Genomic DNA, 19117 nt, shown 5'->3' on the forward strand with positions numbered 1-19117 from the left:
TAGCTTTACATTTTGGGTTAGATGACGATGGTTTATATAATGAAAAAGAAACTGTGGAATATCCCTATGTTCCAAATGCTAGTGTTAGTACTCTACGATCTCATCATGATCGTTTTCTTTATTTGATGATCTCTTGGTGGTTTAGACCATCCGGAGGTAGGTACTCCACTCTTCGTATTAGGGATTTATAGTGGATGCACTGTATCAAGAATAAGAACAAAATAAACTTGCCACACATTATATTTAGTGTGCTAGTGGATACTATAAACATTATTTCTTCAAAACATGTCGAAACATTAGTTTATGAATGTCTTCTTAGTAACCTTTTTATCAAACTCGGTCTTAATGTCTCTCTTGACAATCCCATTCCTCTCCAAAACCAAATCAATCTCACCTCGTTGAAGAAAGCTGATTGGAAACAGGACGAGGAAACTGGTCAATGGGTTTATCGACCCTCTAAGCAAACTTCGAGAGCAAGTTCTTCACGAGCTGCTCCTAGCTCTTCTCGTGCTCCACCGGCACCGGCTGCATATGATGATCCCGAGCTTCAAGGATTATTTCAATACATTGACGATCCCGACAATGTGCCGGCACCACAAGAGGATCAAGTGCCTCCATATTTTCATTCATTTTTGGAGACATTTGATCTACGGTTTGCTTCCATCGAATCCCATTTGACTACTAACAACAAAGAGGTGAATCATCACTTAGCCATTTTGGAAGCTCAATTAATGGAGTTTCAACGGAAGATGCTTGCACGTATGGATGCTCTTTCTCTTGAGATGCAAGCACGATTTCTTCCTCCTCCCGATCCTTCTATGGACGAGTAGACCTTGATTTGTTTTTGCTTTGGATCAACTTAGAACTTTTCTTGTTAAAAATTTTTGAATGCTTTGGGATTGTTTTACTTTAATTGTTGGATGTTTAAATATGTTTGGATCTATATTTTGGTTGTTTTGGATATTAAATCCTAATATATATATGTTTGGTTTGAATTTTCTTTTTCATATTAATACTTATTTTTGCATCATTAGACATATATGACCAATTATCCATTACATGTTTATGAATATTGCTTATGAAACTAATGGCTAACCTTTCTCTTGATCTTTGATCTTAGCAGCTTAAACTTTAAGTTTCTAAAAACATTTTGGCTAAGTTTTTCAAATCCTTATTTAAAATCATTTTAGAGTCTTTTTGATTTAATAAAAAGGGGAAGAAAGTGTTAAAGTAAGGGGGAGTAATTTCAAATTTGATTTCAAAAATAATTTTCTTAAAAATCTTAAAATTACTCAAATATGTTTTGTTATATCAAAAAAGGGGAGACTGTTAAAAACATTTTGATGTTTCGATATAACAAATTAAGTATAAATGGATTTTAAGATTTTTACAAAGATTTTTATAAGTATATTCGATTCAATTAATCGAATATCAAATTATTACTCCAAGTCTTTCGAGATCAATTTTGAACCTTACTAAATGTGTAAAATTGTGTGTTATACTTAATATATTTTTGAAACAATTTTTTACAAAGTATTTTGAACCAAAATCAAGCCTAAAATCAATTTTTCAAAGGAATGCACCGATGCACCGATCCATGCATCGATACACCAATGAATAAATTGAACATCGAATGCATTTTATGCATCGATGCATATATCATACATCGATGCACTCAGGGTTTTATGAAAATATCGAATGCATTTGATGCATCGATGCACAAGACATGCATTGATGCACTCAGGTTATTTTGAAACATTGAATGCATTTTATGCATCGATGCATACTTAGTGCACCGATGCACTTAGTGTTACAACGGTCAAAATATTTGAATTTTGCACTTGATGCACCGATGCACCTTGTGTATGCATCGATGCACTGACGCTCCCAACTAATTTTATTAATTGTTTTCACAGTTAAACGGCTCTATTGACTCCACTAATCATCCCCAACGTTCAGAATCAATTGAAGGAGTATTTAAATAAGCTAAGAAGCCATTGATCAACAACAAGAAACTACAATCGAGAGAAAATCAAAGAGAAAGTATCAAACTCATTGTTTGAGCACTTCAAGCCTATTTTTCATTCAATATTCATTTTGCTTTCAAGAACACTACTTGTACTCAATCGTATTCATTTTTTTAGTGTTCTTTTCTTTGTTCTAGAATTGTGCAAACAATCTACCTTATGAGGATTTCCTTGTAAGCTTGCAAATTTGTAATCTTCTCTTTGAGAAAGAGTGTTCTTAAGAATTGAGGTATATTCTTGAGGGAGTTGTAAGGTTATCTCTTTGGCCTCAAAAGAAAGAACAAATTAGTGAATTTGTTGGAAAATCCTTAGTGTGGATAGCTAAGGTAGTGGACGTAGACTTTAGTTGAGAAAGTCAAACCACTCTAAATCGTTGTGCAATTACTTTCAATTTTCTGCAAAAGCTTCCACCAAAATTTTAATTGTAAATTCACCCCCCTCTTGGCCGATTTCATCGATCGATTAACTCAACACAGCTTCTGCAGTGGACCTGGATACTACACGTTGATTTTTCGAGCTCCATGCTAGCAGATAGTTTCCGTTGTAGACACAATATCCAGAAATCGACCTCCTGTCATCAGCATCTCCTCCCCAATCCGAGTCTGAGAAGACATTGAGTACCACCAGTTTTTGTGCTTGAGTTGAAAACCAAAGGGAAGTCTCTAGTGTTCCTCATAGGTACCTCAGTATCCGTTTGACAGCAAGCTAATGTGCCTCAGTGGGCTCTTGCAGGAACTGTGCAGCTTTGTTGACTGCAAATGAAATATCTGGCCTTGTATGACAGATGTACTGTAGTGCCCCAACTACACTTATACTATTGAGGTTTGCTTAACACTTCTCTATCGTTCTTACTAAGTTTTGTTGTTGTTGCCATGGTAGTAGAGGCTGAGTTTACATTCAGCATTTGGTTCTTTTGCAACAACTCAGTGACAAACTTCTTTTGGTTGAGGAACAAGCCATTATCTGATCGATGTACTTCGATACCAAGGAAGTAATTAAGCATCCCAAGATCCTTCAAGGAAAATTTCTCATGCAGTGCATGAATAATTCGATTAATTTCAAGTTGAGAGCTCTCTGTAATAAGGATATAATCCACATACACCACCATGTATACTACTTCACGATCTTCTTGGCGAATAAACAGTGAGGAATCTTCTCTCGAAGGCTTGAACCTTAAGCTAAGCAAGAATTCTCTTAGATTAAGAAACCAGTTTCTTAAGCTTGTCTCAGGCCATACAATGCCTTCTTTAGCTTGCACACTAGAACAATCCATCACTAGACTGTTCCTCAAAACCAAGAACTTGTTGCATGTATACATCCTCGATTAGATCACCTTTTAGAAAGGCATTGTTCATATCCACCTACCTTATTTGCCAGTGGCATGAAACAGCCAGAGAGAGCATTATGTTTATTGTGAAAAATCGAACCACATGTGATGTGATCCCGACTATGCGCCTTACATCATTTTCTATAATCTGCTTGAGACCGTTTGATCGAGGCAAGTTGTTTACATTCGAGAAGGTTCAAGAAGATTATTTGAGCTTAATCTGGGAATTTCAAGCCAAGTTTAGATTTTTGAAAGCCTTTTTCAATCCAAAAGAATAACCTCCACCATCATACTCAAGGTTGGGACGTGAAGAAGGAACAACCAAGTTTAAGGGATGATTTTATCTTTTACTTGTTCATGAATTTACATGAGTGTTAATAAATTTGTATGACATTAAGTTGCATAAATAAATAAGCATGCTACTTCATTTAAGCATTAGTTCATCAAAGCATGTAGGTTTTTATGAAGCTACTTCATTTAAGTATCCTCTTTCATTCAATAAAGCTAGTTCACTAATTAAACTAGTTCATTCATTTAAACTGGTTCATTAATTAAACTAGCTCTTTATATGTTTTCATAACATTTTTTTATTTTATTTTATTCAAGCTTAAGCATTTCTTACTTTTGTGTCTAGGTACATGAGAGAAGTTGAACGATTTCAACAGATGCAAGAATATTAGTCAGAATGTCTTCTAATTCTGGATGCGATACATACGGTTTTGGGTCTAGAAACCAATTTGAAATTATTCCTATATCTCTTAGCTTTCCAACTCCTTTTGAATCACCTCAATCCGATATCGGGAGCTTGAGATATGATCGATTTACTGAAGACAATGCAGGCTGGAATTTTCATTACAGGAATTTTATACAAGGATAATTTGGATGAGTTTGAGCCAAGGAAGAGTCCTTTCATCTTCTACCAGGAGACAAGCAATTGATGGCCATCTTTATTCACCTAATTCAAAGTATTCAAGGCTGATTTAATCATCCAAACCAAGGGCTGATTTAATCATTCAAACCAAGGGCTGTTCATATTCTTGGAGAGACAATGCATTCAATCCTTCATAATTCACCTATTCAAGTCTTACTTATCATTCTTTGAAGACTATTCACATGCTACCAATGAACAAGCAATGAAGGCTGATTTTATTTCATTTAATCATCAAATTAAGTGATAAAATCAACAAGGAATTTGAAGAGACAAGTTGATTTGGAAATGCACGATGTCCACATTCATCATATGACTTCATTTAACCTATTTTCTTCCATTTGCAAGCAAAGCAATGCACCCCAAGAGTCACCCTCCTTCTTGGACGAAATTAAGGCCATATTCAGCTTCAAATTATCTAGATTTATCCCCAAAATGATCTAGAATATTCATCCAACTTTGAAGATAAGAAGACAAAGCATTCAAGTGCATTTTATTGCTAAATTGATGAGAATGTTATCATCTTTTGAGTCTTTTCATATGCTTCTTAGAAATACTATAAATAGACACCTTTGGTATCATTTGTACACACAATTTGATTTATGAAATACTTTGAAAGACTGCTTTCATTTTATTTCTTGGATTAGAACTCTATCGGTTTCTTGTCGGTCTTGAAGCCTTCATCCATTTCATATTGTTATAACGTTGGTTCCTAGCTCTACTATAGCTAGTGCGTCACGTTCCACCCTCTATCACTTCGATTCCATCTTTATTATATTATTGGTTCCTAACTCATATATAGTTAGAGGGTCACAATCCATCCTTTGAATTACTATCATTCTCCACGCCAACCGCAAACATCTTTCACCATTTTTGTTACATCCATTCAACCATTACCACCACCACATTTTTTTCATTTACAATCCACTTCAACTTTACTCTATCATTTCCATTACTTTCATACACATATTTATATATACATATTTCCCTTCTTATAACGTTGTTTGTACATTTTCAGTCTTCAATCAAAAAACTGCGACGTTCTTACTAGAATCACGATCGGGTAACATCATATATGGCTCGAAACACATAATCAGGATCATATCATTTGGTATCAGAGTTAGCCGATTCAGTAAGTGTGTCGTATCATTTTCTCTCTCCCGTGTTAGTAAAAAAATCAGAAAAATATTGAAAAAAAGAAAAGAAAAATTTAAAAAGGGCGAGAGCAATATTTGAAAAAAATAATTAAGAAGGTTTCGTATTTGTTTCATCATTTCTTTCATTATCTTTACGATTTCTTTACCTATTCTCATATTCGTTCTTTCTTGTATCCAATTATTTCTTTACTCACATCATTTTTCCAACCAAGCCAAAATTGTTTCAGCCGAAGTCTACAAGACACCTTGTAAACCTCGAGGGAGTTCCACAAGAACTTTAAAGGAAAGCAAGAGCGGTAAAAGGCAAGAGTGTGCATTAAGGGTAAAAGTCATCCCGAGTGAAACACGAGAGGGGAGACTTTTTCTTGGAGTGTATTGGTGAGGTTTTTTGTTGGTGAGATCTATTTTTCATTTTTATTACTAATCATGTCTCGTACTTCTAGAGTCAATTCTCATATTTCAAGAGGTGACGCCTAAAATGATGGTGGTTCACCAAACTTGTAAATGCAAGCCATGACACGAGAGATAAGGAGTTTGTTTCAAAAGCATCTCGACCCAATCTCAAAGAAATTAGATCGAATGATCGAACGACCTTCTTGTTCACAAATTCGTCCATCGAAGATCAAAACACAACTAAAAAGGAGAGACAACAATCAATCTTTTTCTAGTTCTACACTCAATTGCAGTAGAGGATCTTACAAGGAGGACCCTAATTTTCTAACAAAAAGCAATGTCAAAAGTTCAACGCGAAGTGAGCCAAGGAATTTTGCATCTTTCAATCCAGAAAGTCTAGCTCGTCTTCAAGTGTTTTTTGATAATTTTGTCAGAGAAACACAATTGCATGAACAACTAGAAAAAGGAAATATTTTCAACAAAGAAAGAGAAATAAGAGTTGAAAAAGACATTGAGAGAAGAGAAAAAGAATTTTGTGAAAAAGAGGGGAAAAAGGAGATTTTCGAAGAAAAAGAGAAAATGAGTGACAATGAAAAAGAAATTCAAAAAGAAGATGAGAGTGTAAAGGATGAGTTTGAAAAAGAAATTTTTTGTGCAAAAGAGAGAGTCAAATTTCATTTAGCACTAACAACCTTAACCATTCTTCTTCTATTCTTGAATTTTCATTGTTGCAGGATGAAGAGAAGAGCACTTCAAGAGACATTTCAAACACATTGCCAACCCTAAAGAGGATCGAACATCGTCCTTGCTTTAATCATGTTTCAAAGGAGAATCCAATGAAGTTTTCTATCACCAGGGAATCGGTGCCCAATAATATCATCAAGCATCCTCCATGGTTTGATTTTTCCATTTCTTTTCTTATTGAATTATTTACCTATAACTTTGATTTACTTTTCAGAGTGATGATTCAAAAACAAGGAATTGATGTATTCAGTTGCGATGATAAGTTTCTTTGGAATTTGGAGATGAATCTTTCTCAAGGGTGAGGAACGAAATTGAATTATTCTACCTATGGTAAAGATTCCTTCTTGTTTTCCAATGAAGTTCGTTCTTTTATTGATATTTTTGATTCGAGGACGAGTCACCTTAAAGAGGTAGGGAATGATGTGATCCCGACTATGCGCGTTACATCATTTTCTACAATCTTCTTGAGATCATTTGATCGAGGCAAGTTGTTTACATTCGAGAAGGTTCAAGAAGATTATTTGAGCTTAATCTGGGAATTTCAAGCCAATTTTAGATTTTTGAAAGCCTTTTTCAATCCAAAAGAAGAACCTCCACCATCATACTCAAGGTTGGGACGTGAAGAACGAACAACCACGTGTAAGGGAGGATTTTATCGTTTACTTGTTCATGAATTTTCATGAGTGTTAATAAATTTGTATGACATTAAGTTGCATAAATAAATAAGCATGCTACTTCTTTTAAGCATGAGTTCATCAAAGCATGTAGGTTTTTATGAAGCTACTTCATTTAAGTATCCTCTTTCACTCAATAAAGCTAGTTCACTAATTAAACTAGTTCATTCATTTAAACTGGTTCATTAATTAAACTAGCTCTTTATATGTTTTCATAAAAAAATTTTATTTTATTTTATTCAAGCTTAAACATTTCTTACTTTTGTGTCTAGGTACATGAGAGAAGTTGAACGATTTCAACAGATGCAAGAATATCAATCAGAATGTCTTCTAATTATGGATGCGATACATACGTTTTTGGGTCTAGAAACCAATTTGAAATTATTCCTCTATCTCTTAGCTTTCCAACGCCTTTTGAATCACCTCAATCCGATAACAGGAGCTTGAGATATGATCGATTTACTGAAGACAATGCAGGCTGGAATTTTCATTACGGGAATTTTATACAAGGATGATTTGGATGAGTTTGAGCCAAGGAAGAGTCCTTTCATCTTCAACCAGGAGACAAGCAATTGATGGCCATATTTATTCGCCAAATTCAAAGCATTCAAGGCTGATTTAATCATCCAAACCAAGGGTTGATTTAATCATCCAAACCAAGGGCTGATTTAATCATTCAAACCAAGGGCTGTTCATATCCTTGGAGAGACAATGCATTCAATCCTTCATAATTCACTTATTCAAGTCTTACTTATCATTCTTTGAAGGCTATTCACATGCTACCAATGAACAAGCAATGAAGGCTGATTTTATTTCATTTAATCATCAAATTAAGTGATAAAATCAGCAAGGAATTTCAAGAGGCAAGCTGATTTGGACATGTAGGATGTCCACATTCATCATATGACTTCATTTAACCTATTTTCTTCCATTTGCAAGCAAAGCAATGCAGCCCAAGAGTCACCCCTCCTTCTTGGACGAAATTAAGGCCATATTCAGCTTCAAAATATCTAGATTCATCCCCAAAATGATCTAGAATATTCATCCAACTTTGAAGATAAGAAGACAAAACATTCAAGTGCATTTTATTGCTAAATTGATGAGAATGTTATCATCTTTTGAGTCTTTTCATATGCTTCTTAGAAATATTATAAATAGGCACCTTTGGTATCATTTGTACACACAATTTGATTTATGAAAATAATTTGAAAGACTTCTTTCATTTTAGTTCTTGGATTAGACTCTATCGGTTTCTTGTCAGTCTTGAAGCCTTCATCCATTTCATCTTGTTATAGCGTTGGTTCCTAGCTCTACTATAGCTAGTGGGTCACGTTCCACCCTCTATCACTTCGATTCCATCTTTATTATATTGTCGATTCCTAACTCATATATAGTTAGAGGGTCACAATCCATCCTTTGAATTACTATCATTCTCCACGCCAACCACAAACATCCTTCACCATTTTTGTTACATTCATTCAACCATTATCACCACCACACTTCTTTCATTTACAATCCACTTCAACTTTACTCTATCATTTCCATTACTTTCATACACATATTTATATATACATATTTCCCTTCTTATAACGTTGTTTGTACATTTTCAGTCTTCAATCAAAGAACTGCGAAGTTCTTACTAGAATCATAATTGGGCAACATCGTATATGGCTCGAAACACATAATCGAGATCATATCAACAAGACTGAATGTGTCCATAAAATCATAGCCTGGTATTTGGGAATACCCCTTGGCAACCAGTCTGGCGTTCAATCTTTCTACTGAGCCATCAGCATTCTTCTTCACCTTGAAGAGCCCTTTGCAGCCAATGGCTTTCCTACCAGTTTGTAACTCCACAATGTCCCACGTATTATTGCTAATAAGTGCAGCGTATTCAGCCATAACAACCATCCTCCAGTCATCATCTTTGAGAGCAACTCGAATATCACCAGGCACTTCCTTACATTGAACTGAGTAGATTTTTGGCTTAAAAATCCCGTGCTTGCTTCGAGTTATCATAGCGTGAGTGTTGGTCATTCTAGCATCTGAAACATTTTCTTGATTTTGAGCTTGCTCACTAGAGACATATTGTTCATACTAAGAAGATGCAGTTTGTTCATACTGAGAAGATGCATAGGCAGCAGATCCAAGAGCATGAGAGCCCTATTCATTATTTATTGACTGTTCTTCAGTATGCACATACAGTTCATTGCTTGTAGCTGTAGGTTGACCTGCACTGCTTGCTTCAATTGTTTGACCAGTACTAACCCTAGTATTAACACTTGACCTTGGGGTAGTCCTGGCTTGCTCGTGCGGACTGAAAACAAATGGAATGACCCTTGATCAAACTGCTTTATTACCACTTCTACTGCAAGCTGCTGCCTTGTGAGTAAAAGAAAAGATGCTTTCATTGAACACCACACTCCTAGAAACATAAATTCTTCCATGATCATCCATGCATTGATAACCATGATGCATAGGAGAGTACCCTAGGAAGACACAAGCCTTGGATCGAAAATCCAATTTGTGTGTATTGAACATCCTAAGATTAGGAAAGCACTGGCATCCAAAAATTTTAAAAAACCTGTAATCAAGAGGCTTGTTATATAGCTTCTGATAAGGAGACACATTACCAAGGTTCTTGGAGGGAATCCTTTTGGTGAGGTATACTGCATTGAGAACTGCATGAGACCAAAAGGTTAGAGGCATTGAAGCTTCTTCTAGTAGAGTCAAAGCAGTTTCTACTATGTGCCTATGTTTCCTTTCCACCACCCCATTTTGTTGTGAGGTATGTGGGCATGATTTACTGAGCTTAACACCTAGTTTATGTGAGACAACTCCCAGAAACCGAAACACTTCTCTATTGTCTATTTGTAAAGCAAGGATTGTAGTTTTAAATTGATTAGAAACCAAGGCTGAAAACATTTCAAAAGAAACAATAACTTCACTTTTCTTCCTTAACAAATAGACCCAGCTGTTTCTTGAGTACAAATCTACAAAACTCACAAAGTATTTGAAACCACTAGAAACAATAAGAGTAGGGCCCCATACATCAACTTTAACTAACTCGAAAGGTTGTTTGTACACAGTTTGTGACAAAGGAAAGGGCTGAGTTTTTCTTTTTCCCATCTGACAGGCTGCACAAACCTCACTTTTGTCTACACTTAGTCTCTTATTGAGGGTTTTCATTACCACCTCAGCTGTTGGATAACCTAGCCTCTTATGCCACAACCAATATTCATTGGTATTTCTAACAACAGTGTTGTTGAGTGTTGCTGCTCCTTGCATAGTCTGATAATCAAAACTGTACAGTCCTCCATCAAACTTCCCTTCTACCAACACGACTCATGTGCTTTCATCCTTAACATAACAAGCATTTTTGTGAAATTCAAAGAAAATTGAGTTGTCTTGAGTGAATTTCGAAATTGATAAGAAATTCTTGTTAATATTTGGAACGTGTAGTATTTGATCAAGCAAGAGATCCCTAGAGACTGTTTTTAAAGCATTTCTACCAATATGAATAATTGGAATAGTGGAACCATCTCCTAGATGAACCATACCATTGCCATTGTATGCTTGCTTGCTCGAGAATGTAGAGGTGGTGCCAGTCACATGGTGTGTGGCTCCTAAATCAAGAAACCATTTTGCATGATTCAAAGGACCATTAGCCATTAACGCATTGACCTGCACATTGTCATTTGGCTCAATGGCAGATACATCTTAATCTCCTGCACTGGCACTTACAAAGGGATTGTAATGGTAGTCAGATGTATGGGGAAAGCATGAACACGTATTTGCCTGCACCTGTCAACTAGATGACCTAGCTTTCCACACAACTGACACTGCTTCTTACGTCTTCCTTTATACTTGTTATTCGTGGTGCTGTTGGGCTTAGAAGTCCCACGATTCTTGTACTGTTGAGCATCGGAGACCTGGTTGGTGTTGTAGCGTGTGAAATTAACACCTATTGGGAACCTTGATGAGTCATCAAGGTGTGACTCAGCATCAATAAGAATTGATACCACATTATTGAGGGCAAATGGATCTCTGCTTGCAGTTATCGCAGCCATCGTTGGCTCATATTCGACTGGTAGTCCATTAAGAATGGTGGCAATGTGATCAATGTTTGAAATGGGATTACCACACGTGGCCAAGAGATCACATATTTCTTTAATGTCCATGGTGTAGTCTCTCATAGACTGAGAGCCTTTCTTCATCGATCTAAGGCGATAATGCAAGGCCATTATTTTTGTGGTAGACAGTTTGGAATACAGCCTGGTGATGGCATTCCAGACTGCAGCAGTGGATTCAGCACCAACCAATTGAGGCATAATGTTGGTGCTAACAGTGGAAAGAAGCCAAGAAGCCAAAGAGTTGTCTTGCTTAACATACCGAAGATGAGCTGGATTAACAGTCTACTCTCCAGCCTCGTTGAGTATCAATTTTACTAGAACCACCATGGATTCATCAAGAAAGCTTTCAAGTCTGAGCCCTCTGATTGTGAAATCACTTGTTGCTTCCAAAGAAGGTAGTTCGAGTCAGTTAAGCATACATTGATTCTTTTATTAGCGAATGTATGCGAGTTGGCTTCTGTCAGCTGCTCATCCTCAACTATCATTGTAATGCCTTAGACCATGACTGTTCTTCGAAGACAAACAAGAACCAGAAAGCAAGAAAGGAGAAAGAATAGCACACATCAAAGCTTTTTCAGGATCTAACGGCGAATGATACCGTGTTAACTATAGATGAAGCTTAGAAAGAATGAACAAGAAAAAGAATGCTAAAACTTGAAACCTGTATTCACAATTCATTTACAGAGATGTGCAGCTATTTAAAGCTATCAATGAGCTGCTGCAAGGTTGGTTATAATTAACCTACAACCAACTACCTGCTTAACCGAATATGGTTTAAGACTCTCGACGAAACAAAACCATTAGCATCCGGAAAGCAAAGACATAGTTACCTCCACCCAGTGTTTCTTTAAAACGATATTGGAGAGCAACGTTATGTTGTTACTAAAATGTTCGAAGAACTATGTTACTCAAACTTAGGTGTTAGCGACGAATATCGATACATGTCTGCCATAGGAATGTTAAATTGTTTTTCAAGATTTCCCGGTATTTGGAGAATCGTATCCTCAAAATCCGTGTCAGGATAGTAAGACATTGATATTTGAAAAATGAAGAGTGAGAAAAATAGAGCTGAAGACAGCACAATGTATAAAACTAAAGAACAAAAGAAATGAATTTCTTTTCATACCAAAATGGTGATGAAGTTTCGGATCAATAACTTGAGTTACAACGGCTAAATAACCGAGTTGTGTCTCGACCCCTACAGAATTTTCGGTGCATCTGAAATTTCCTCGCTTTAAGATTTAAAATGGCGTATAAAAAATCATACATCTTGTGATCATAAATAGACCTAGTGCACATGAAAAGATAAGCATCATGCTGCCATGGTTTATGTGATAAACTAAAATGAAAGTAAACGTACCAATCTGCGAATCAGACGCTCAAAGCACCAAAACGCATCAGCTTCGTCTTCAAGAAGAATAATCATGGGAGAGCAAAGATCACTCATTCCTGCTTAACATTATAATTGAATTCAACTATCGGAAATAGCATTTGGCGGATCCTTGGAGGGTCATATACCCATACCCGTGTACAGATATGCATCACACACGACACTTTAAAAAAACGAAAAGATCGAGTAATGCAACCAACAAATAGAAACTATAATCGTTGTTTTAGAAAAGAAATTACTCGCCTTGACCATAGCCTACATCCGTATCTATCCAGACATAAACGGAGAGAATATCCCAAAGTTTCGACAAATTCTCTTGTTTCTCGTAGAATACTGAAGTCCTGTCGGTGCGAATAACATCAAGAACTGACATAAACATTAATACGAGAACCACGGTCACGACTAAGACAAGAAAGCAACGCAAGCATTTGAAGTCTAAAGCAATAAACAACCTATTTGATGTAATGTAAGCAACCACTGGATTACTTTCTTATCAAAAGGACAACGAGGAAGTAGCGTGTTCACCATGTCAGCATTATTAGCATCCGTACCTGGATAATCGATCACGTATTAAAGCCTGGTTTATTTCACTTTCAGCGACTACTATTTAGAAAAAAAGGTACAGCGCCGGTATCTTGCCTGGATTTATCTCTGAAAGCACTAAAGGATCTTGAATGAGCTGACCATCATCAGTGATGACAGGTGCTGTGATATATTTCCCACTTCCAATAACGGGAAAGATTTCGCAACATTCGTTCTTCCATCTGGCGTGTTGCACCCTAAGGAAATGAAGTGAGAAAACAACACTCAGCATGATCCCCCGATGGGGAAAGAGGCCCCGGCAGAAAACTGATACAAGGTGGGAACAATGGATTACCTTCCCGTATTTGATCCCTTTCATCAAATATGCTCTCCGGATCGTAACAGCCAAGCAAAAGCTCCCAAACTTCTCCTCTAATTGATGGATGTATCCCCTATGTTTGCAAACAAAAGGAAAATAATGACAATAGATAAGAGGCAAAAACAAATAAGTATAGCTATGTGCATGTACACATAAACATAAATTACACAGGATACTCATTAACGTATTTGTTTCTGTTATTCTGCATTGATGGATAGACTATGCTTGCTCATTTACAAGCCGAATTGTAGAGGGATCGGCAATTTCACTATTGATATCCAGACCTTTTCTCACCAATTTTTTAAAACAAACGGGAAAAATCTACATGTGAATTCGTACTTTGCTTACTAGAACATTTCTATTCATTGACTGCATCCAAGACCTGCTGAAAAACTAAATTGTAGGTGGAAACAGTACTAGTCAAAAGGTGAAACCCGATCCTCGATGTAGCCTTTGAGACAGATTTTGATGGCCATGATTTCAAATAAATTACTTTGGAATTTTTTTTGAATTAATCACCTGTATCCGATCTATTGACAGACTAATCCAGATCGGGTATCGCAGAGGCGAGGGCGACTCTCCCAGCCCAGTTTGTTCAATTTGCAAACACCAGGATTCGAACCCCTGACCTTGCTTAAGAGACCTAGTGCCTCATCCCACTAGAACAATCAACATTTTCCTTTTTACAATTATGCACTTACCCCACGTTGGATTCTACGTAGAGTTTTTCTGATATCCAGATGCCCATCTGGAGAAAATGCAGCTTGCCATTTTCTTGCACTTAAGAGTTTTGCCAGGCTGCACAAGCGAATAAACAAGAAAAGCATCTTTATCGAATCAAAGCAACGTTTTCCTTTTTACAATTACTGCAGAACTCAACTTCATTTGCAAAATCAACAAATATATATAAAAATCGATGTTCTTCTAAAACAGAAGCAGAAGTTTTAGCTATTAAACGAACACACCTTGTATACATAGTACTAAATTGTGTCCGCAACGTAACGTAACGCCCGCATCGTAACATTTTTAAGGTTAACGCGACGTAATATCGGCGCAACACGATAAGAGAACCGCATCACGATTGTTGCGGTAAAAAACCATTACGTAACACCGCAACACGATATAAATTACGCCGCAATGCTGCCACAAACTTTAAATTATTTGAAATGTTAAATTACATAGATAAATTGTTCTAATTTAATTTTTAAAATTGGATTATAAATATATATCATTAATAATATCGTAATAATTATGTTTAAAATTATTTACTTAAATTTGAATTAATTAAATTATTTATTAATGTTATTTTAAAATTAAATTAATTTAAATTTAAATTGAATTTTTCTCATATCTAAAATTGACATGATTAATTTTAAATTAAATTTTTATATTAACATTAAATATCATAATTATATGTTTATTTATTATTATATAAGTTTTGTATAAGACAGAAATTTACTTTATAATACTATAATAGTATATGTATTTTATCTATTATGAAACTATAAAAAATTTATCTAATCTATAATATAAAGAATAAATAAATAAATAATATTATAAATAAAATAAAAAATGAATATATTCCTTGACAAAATAAAAAAGTGATGATATGTGCGTGTAGAGGTAGAGGCGTAGAAAAACAAATAATTGATAGGCATAGTTACATAATTTGGGATCTGAATAATGCAAATAAATAAATAAATAAATAAAATTATACTTAAAATTAAAAAAAAAAGAATATATTCTTTGATAGTGTATGTGTAAGAGACAAAAAAAAAGTAATAGATGACGACGTTGACGATGATGATGACGACGACGACGATGATGGTAGTGATTGTGATGATTATGGTGATGATAATGAAAGTACATACCAACTAGAATTTGAACACATTTATTCTACTGCTTTTCATGGAGATCAATGTACGTCTAGATATCCTTAGATGATAATTCAGGTTTGTACAAAACAAATGCATCACAAAATAGAAGAAATGGTGATGATAGAACTCATAGGAGGATGATGGAACACTTTTATGATTCATTTACAGGCTCATCATCATATAGTTCAGTTATAAATGATAATGAAATTAGTGAATCATCTCATGGTTCTAATTATTACCAACCAAATTCATGTTATCCACCTTACTTTGAACGAAATCCAAGCTATTGATTTTTTTGTCATCATTTATCATACGTGTTTCCTACTAATGATGCATCTTATGACGCACATAATCTAATGTCTTCTTCACATGGAATAGGAAGGAATCAAAACCAAGACAACGACGAAGATAGAAATGCTTTAGATCCATCACGCCATTCATTTTGGCGGTGAATTGTAAGATATATAATTTTTATATTTGTAGTTATGTATTTCTTTCTTTCTAAGTTATGTAAAACGAACATTTTTATGTTACAATATAAAAATTTGATATGATTTTAGTTATATTGTTTATATATTATTCATTAACATTATAATTGTTATTACACATTATCTAGTATGATAGCACTTCTATGATTTATATTTTTTAATAAATTTTTATCTATGAAATTAAATTTTTATTTTCAAAATAAAATATTAAAAGAGTATATTAATATTACTATATTAAAAGATAACTGTAAAATGTATAAATATAATATTTTAGACGTATTGTGATTTTTGAGGAAGAGATCACACCCGCTACAGCGGCAACACGTTACGTAACGTCCGTAGAATTCGCAACAAAAATACTATGCTTGTGTAACGTCTTAAATATAAACATTCAATTTAAACAATGTCTTAAATATAAACTTATAGTTTCATTCATATTTATGTACCATCAACTTTTCCAAATCATTGCTTTAGTCAAAATTACTCCTTCCTTAATAGCCATAGCAATTCGGCAAGAGCACCGGTATCAATCAATGTACTTTTGTCCATTATGCAAGTCAATTTTCCATTGTCATCTCTAATTATTACTCGTTTCAGTTCAAACAAACTATATGATATGATCAATGATGAACGGATCAAAGCAGAGAAAGGGTGGACCAAACTTCTTTTCAATGTCATCCACTCGAGATGAATGCGGGATACAAATATGTCCGAAACAAGTATTCTCGATTTATTTTCTAAGTTCTTTCATATAATCCTTGTAGCAGAGCTTGACAGTGAATTGATCATACAAGAAACCACAATCTACATCGAGCTCATTGCCTAAAACACTTGACAACACCATTTTACACACGTAGAAATTCAAGATCAGATCCAAGTGAGAACTACTCTAATAGAATAAATTCAGGTAAGCAAGAACTCGATCGAACTAAAACCAATAATAAAGCAAAAGGAAAGCTATATTCTGTTTACAAGAAAAGAAAACCTTGATCTTGAATCTGGTTATAGGAACATCAGTGCATTCAGGCCGTACTTTATAATAAGAATCAGCAGCTTCTCCAGGAGCTCCCCACATTTACCAAGAAAACTAAACAAAATCAAAGGGAAAAAAGGGGTTTTCTTTACAATTTTTCTGCAGAGCCATCCAGAAAGTAAAATCAATGGGAGTGAAGGAGAAGGTTCAGAAAACGGAGGGTCCAGCCAATTCAAGTTCTTCAAAGAACCAAAAAGAATCCTATATTTTCTTTGGGAATTTACCCTTTTTCCTTGAAAATTAATTTCTGGGGTTCATGATGGGATTGTTTGGTGTGCGGTGGTGCTGGCGGTGGCGGTGGTGCTGGTGGCAGCAGCCGTGATCTACTCACATACAAATAGGACACTAAACGCCATTTTATGCGCTTATTTTATTGGTCTTCCCCTCTTATTTCTCTGTCTTTTGGTCTAAAATTTTTAACTACCACTTTATTTTGTTTAGGGTAAATTATGCATTTAAAACCTAAATTATTAGTTTTTGTCCGTTTTAGAATCTAAATTTTTTATTTTTTTTAAATTTAACGTTAAATTTTGAAAGGGTACTAACATGAAACAAAAAAATTAAATTTTTTTACTGTAGGGTACTAAAATGAAATAAAAACTAAACTTTAGGTATTATTTTAAAAAATTAAAAGTTTAGGTATTAAAACGTATCATTTATAGTTTAGGTACTTAACTTGTAATTTACCCTATTTTTTATGCACTAAATAATACTCCAAAATAAAAATACTTAACACTACTAAAAATATATTTTAAAAAATAATCATAAAATTAATATAATAATATTTTTGAATTATTAGTTTTTTTAATATAAAACGACTAGAAGCCTAACTAAGAGGGGTTTGCAAAGCAGGATCCAAACGATCTCTACGCAGGAGTCGCTGCAGACCAGGGGGTCTTCCAAAGTTGTTAGTTCGTCCATATGTTCGTTGGGGAGCTTGGCGAGGGCATCGACAGGCCTATTTGCCTCTCGGGGGATCCATTTCATATCTGTCATCTAAGCATTGCTTTGAATTTGGGCGATAGCTCCTACCAGAGTTTTAAAAACGGTCCGCGACCGCGATTTCGGCCGTGATATAGTGGTTTCGCCGCCTTTCGAGTTACCCGCGACGGCCGTAATAGCGTCCGTGACGGCCGCAATCACGATAAATTCGAAATAACCAAAAACGCTACCGCGACCGTAATTTAAAACCCTGGCTCTTACTAAAGAAAGGTAAGAGTTTGCAAAGGTGGACAGCTTGTTGAGAATCAGACTGGACTTCAAGCAGTTCAAAACCATAATTCCAAGTGAAGTGGAGACCTTCATGGATAGCCCAGAGTTCTGCTTGGAGGACATCGAGGTCACCCACCGCTTTATGGAAGCCAATGATCCAGTTGCCTTCATTGCCGCAAATGAGACCACCAATCGACCCTTTGCTAGTTGAAAGGGAGACGGTTGCATCGACATTAATGGAGCACCAACCAGCATCTTGTGCCTTCCAATGCTTATGAACCTGTTGAAGGAAAGAGTTAAGAGGGTGGATAATTAAGCAGTCATTGAAATACATGGCCCAGGTGATGCTCGAGCGCATGATCTCCAAGTCAGAAAGGGTGACAATATTGAACACAGAGTCATTTATAGCCTTTCAAATTTTCCATGCGAAAGCAGCAAAGATGATTTTCCAAGGGATACCCCAGGTTGGGTGAACCATGCTGGAAGTAACATTCCTATGAAGCCAAGTTTTGATGTCCATAACGAAAAAAGAACGCTCCATAGTTGGAGGGAGGATTCGCTTCCAAAGAGACTTGACATGTGCACAATCACAAAGAGTGAAGGCAAGTCTCAAGCATGCATGGGCAGTGATGGCAGTGGGCATCGTCAGCAATACCCCGCTTGAATCTCTCAGCATTAGAAAGAATTTTCTCACGATAGGCGAGCCAAAGAAAACATCTAATACGTTGAGGCACCGAGAAATGCCAGATGTCTCTCCAAATTGAGGATCTTGGATCCCAATTATCTTCACAAAGGCTAAGATAGGTGACTTTAACGTCAAATTGTGATTTATA

General features: G+C 35.6%; 1 protein-coding gene across 1 annotated transcript; it reads right to left on the minus strand.

Annotated features, from left to right (window-relative positions):
• Nucleotides 1-11857: 11857 nt before the first annotated feature.
• On the minus strand, nt 11858-17114 carry LOC120129792 (GTPase-activating protein GYP7-like). The gene is made up of 9 exons (XM_039147207.1): nt 17025-17114; nt 16831-16928; nt 14376-14472; nt 13641-13747; nt 13413-13552; nt 13226-13324; nt 13017-13139; nt 12744-12832; nt 11858-11989 (listed from the first exon to the last, which is right to left on the minus strand). The coding sequence occupies exons 1-9, from the start codon at nt 17112-17114 to the stop codon at nt 11858-11860; spliced, it is 975 nt and encodes a 324-aa protein (XP_039003138.1).
• Nucleotides 17115-19117: the final 2003 nt, after the last annotated feature.

This window comes from Hibiscus syriacus, unplaced genomic scaffold, assembly GCF_006381635.1.
Source record: "Hibiscus syriacus cultivar Baekdansim isolate YM2019G1 unplaced genomic scaffold, ASM638163v2 tig00110503_pilon, whole genome shotgun sequence".
NCBI classification, from domain to species: domain Eukaryota; kingdom Viridiplantae; phylum Streptophyta; class Magnoliopsida; order Malvales; family Malvaceae; genus Hibiscus; species Hibiscus syriacus.

Bases quoted from the DNA above. Each gene is read 5' to 3' on its own strand.
- LOC120129792 (XM_039147207.1), bottom strand. From the start codon at position 17,114: ATGTGGGGAGCTCCTGGAGAAGCTGCTGATTCTTATTATAAAGTACGG. The intron at 13,748-14,375 runs GTAAGTGCATAA...TTGCAAACATAG, and splicing joins TACGTAGAATCCAACGTGGG to GGGATACATCCATCAATTAG. The intron at 13,325-13,412 runs GCAAGATACCGG...TCGATTATCCAG, and splicing joins GCTTTCAGAGATAAATCCAG to GTACGGATGCTAATAATGCT.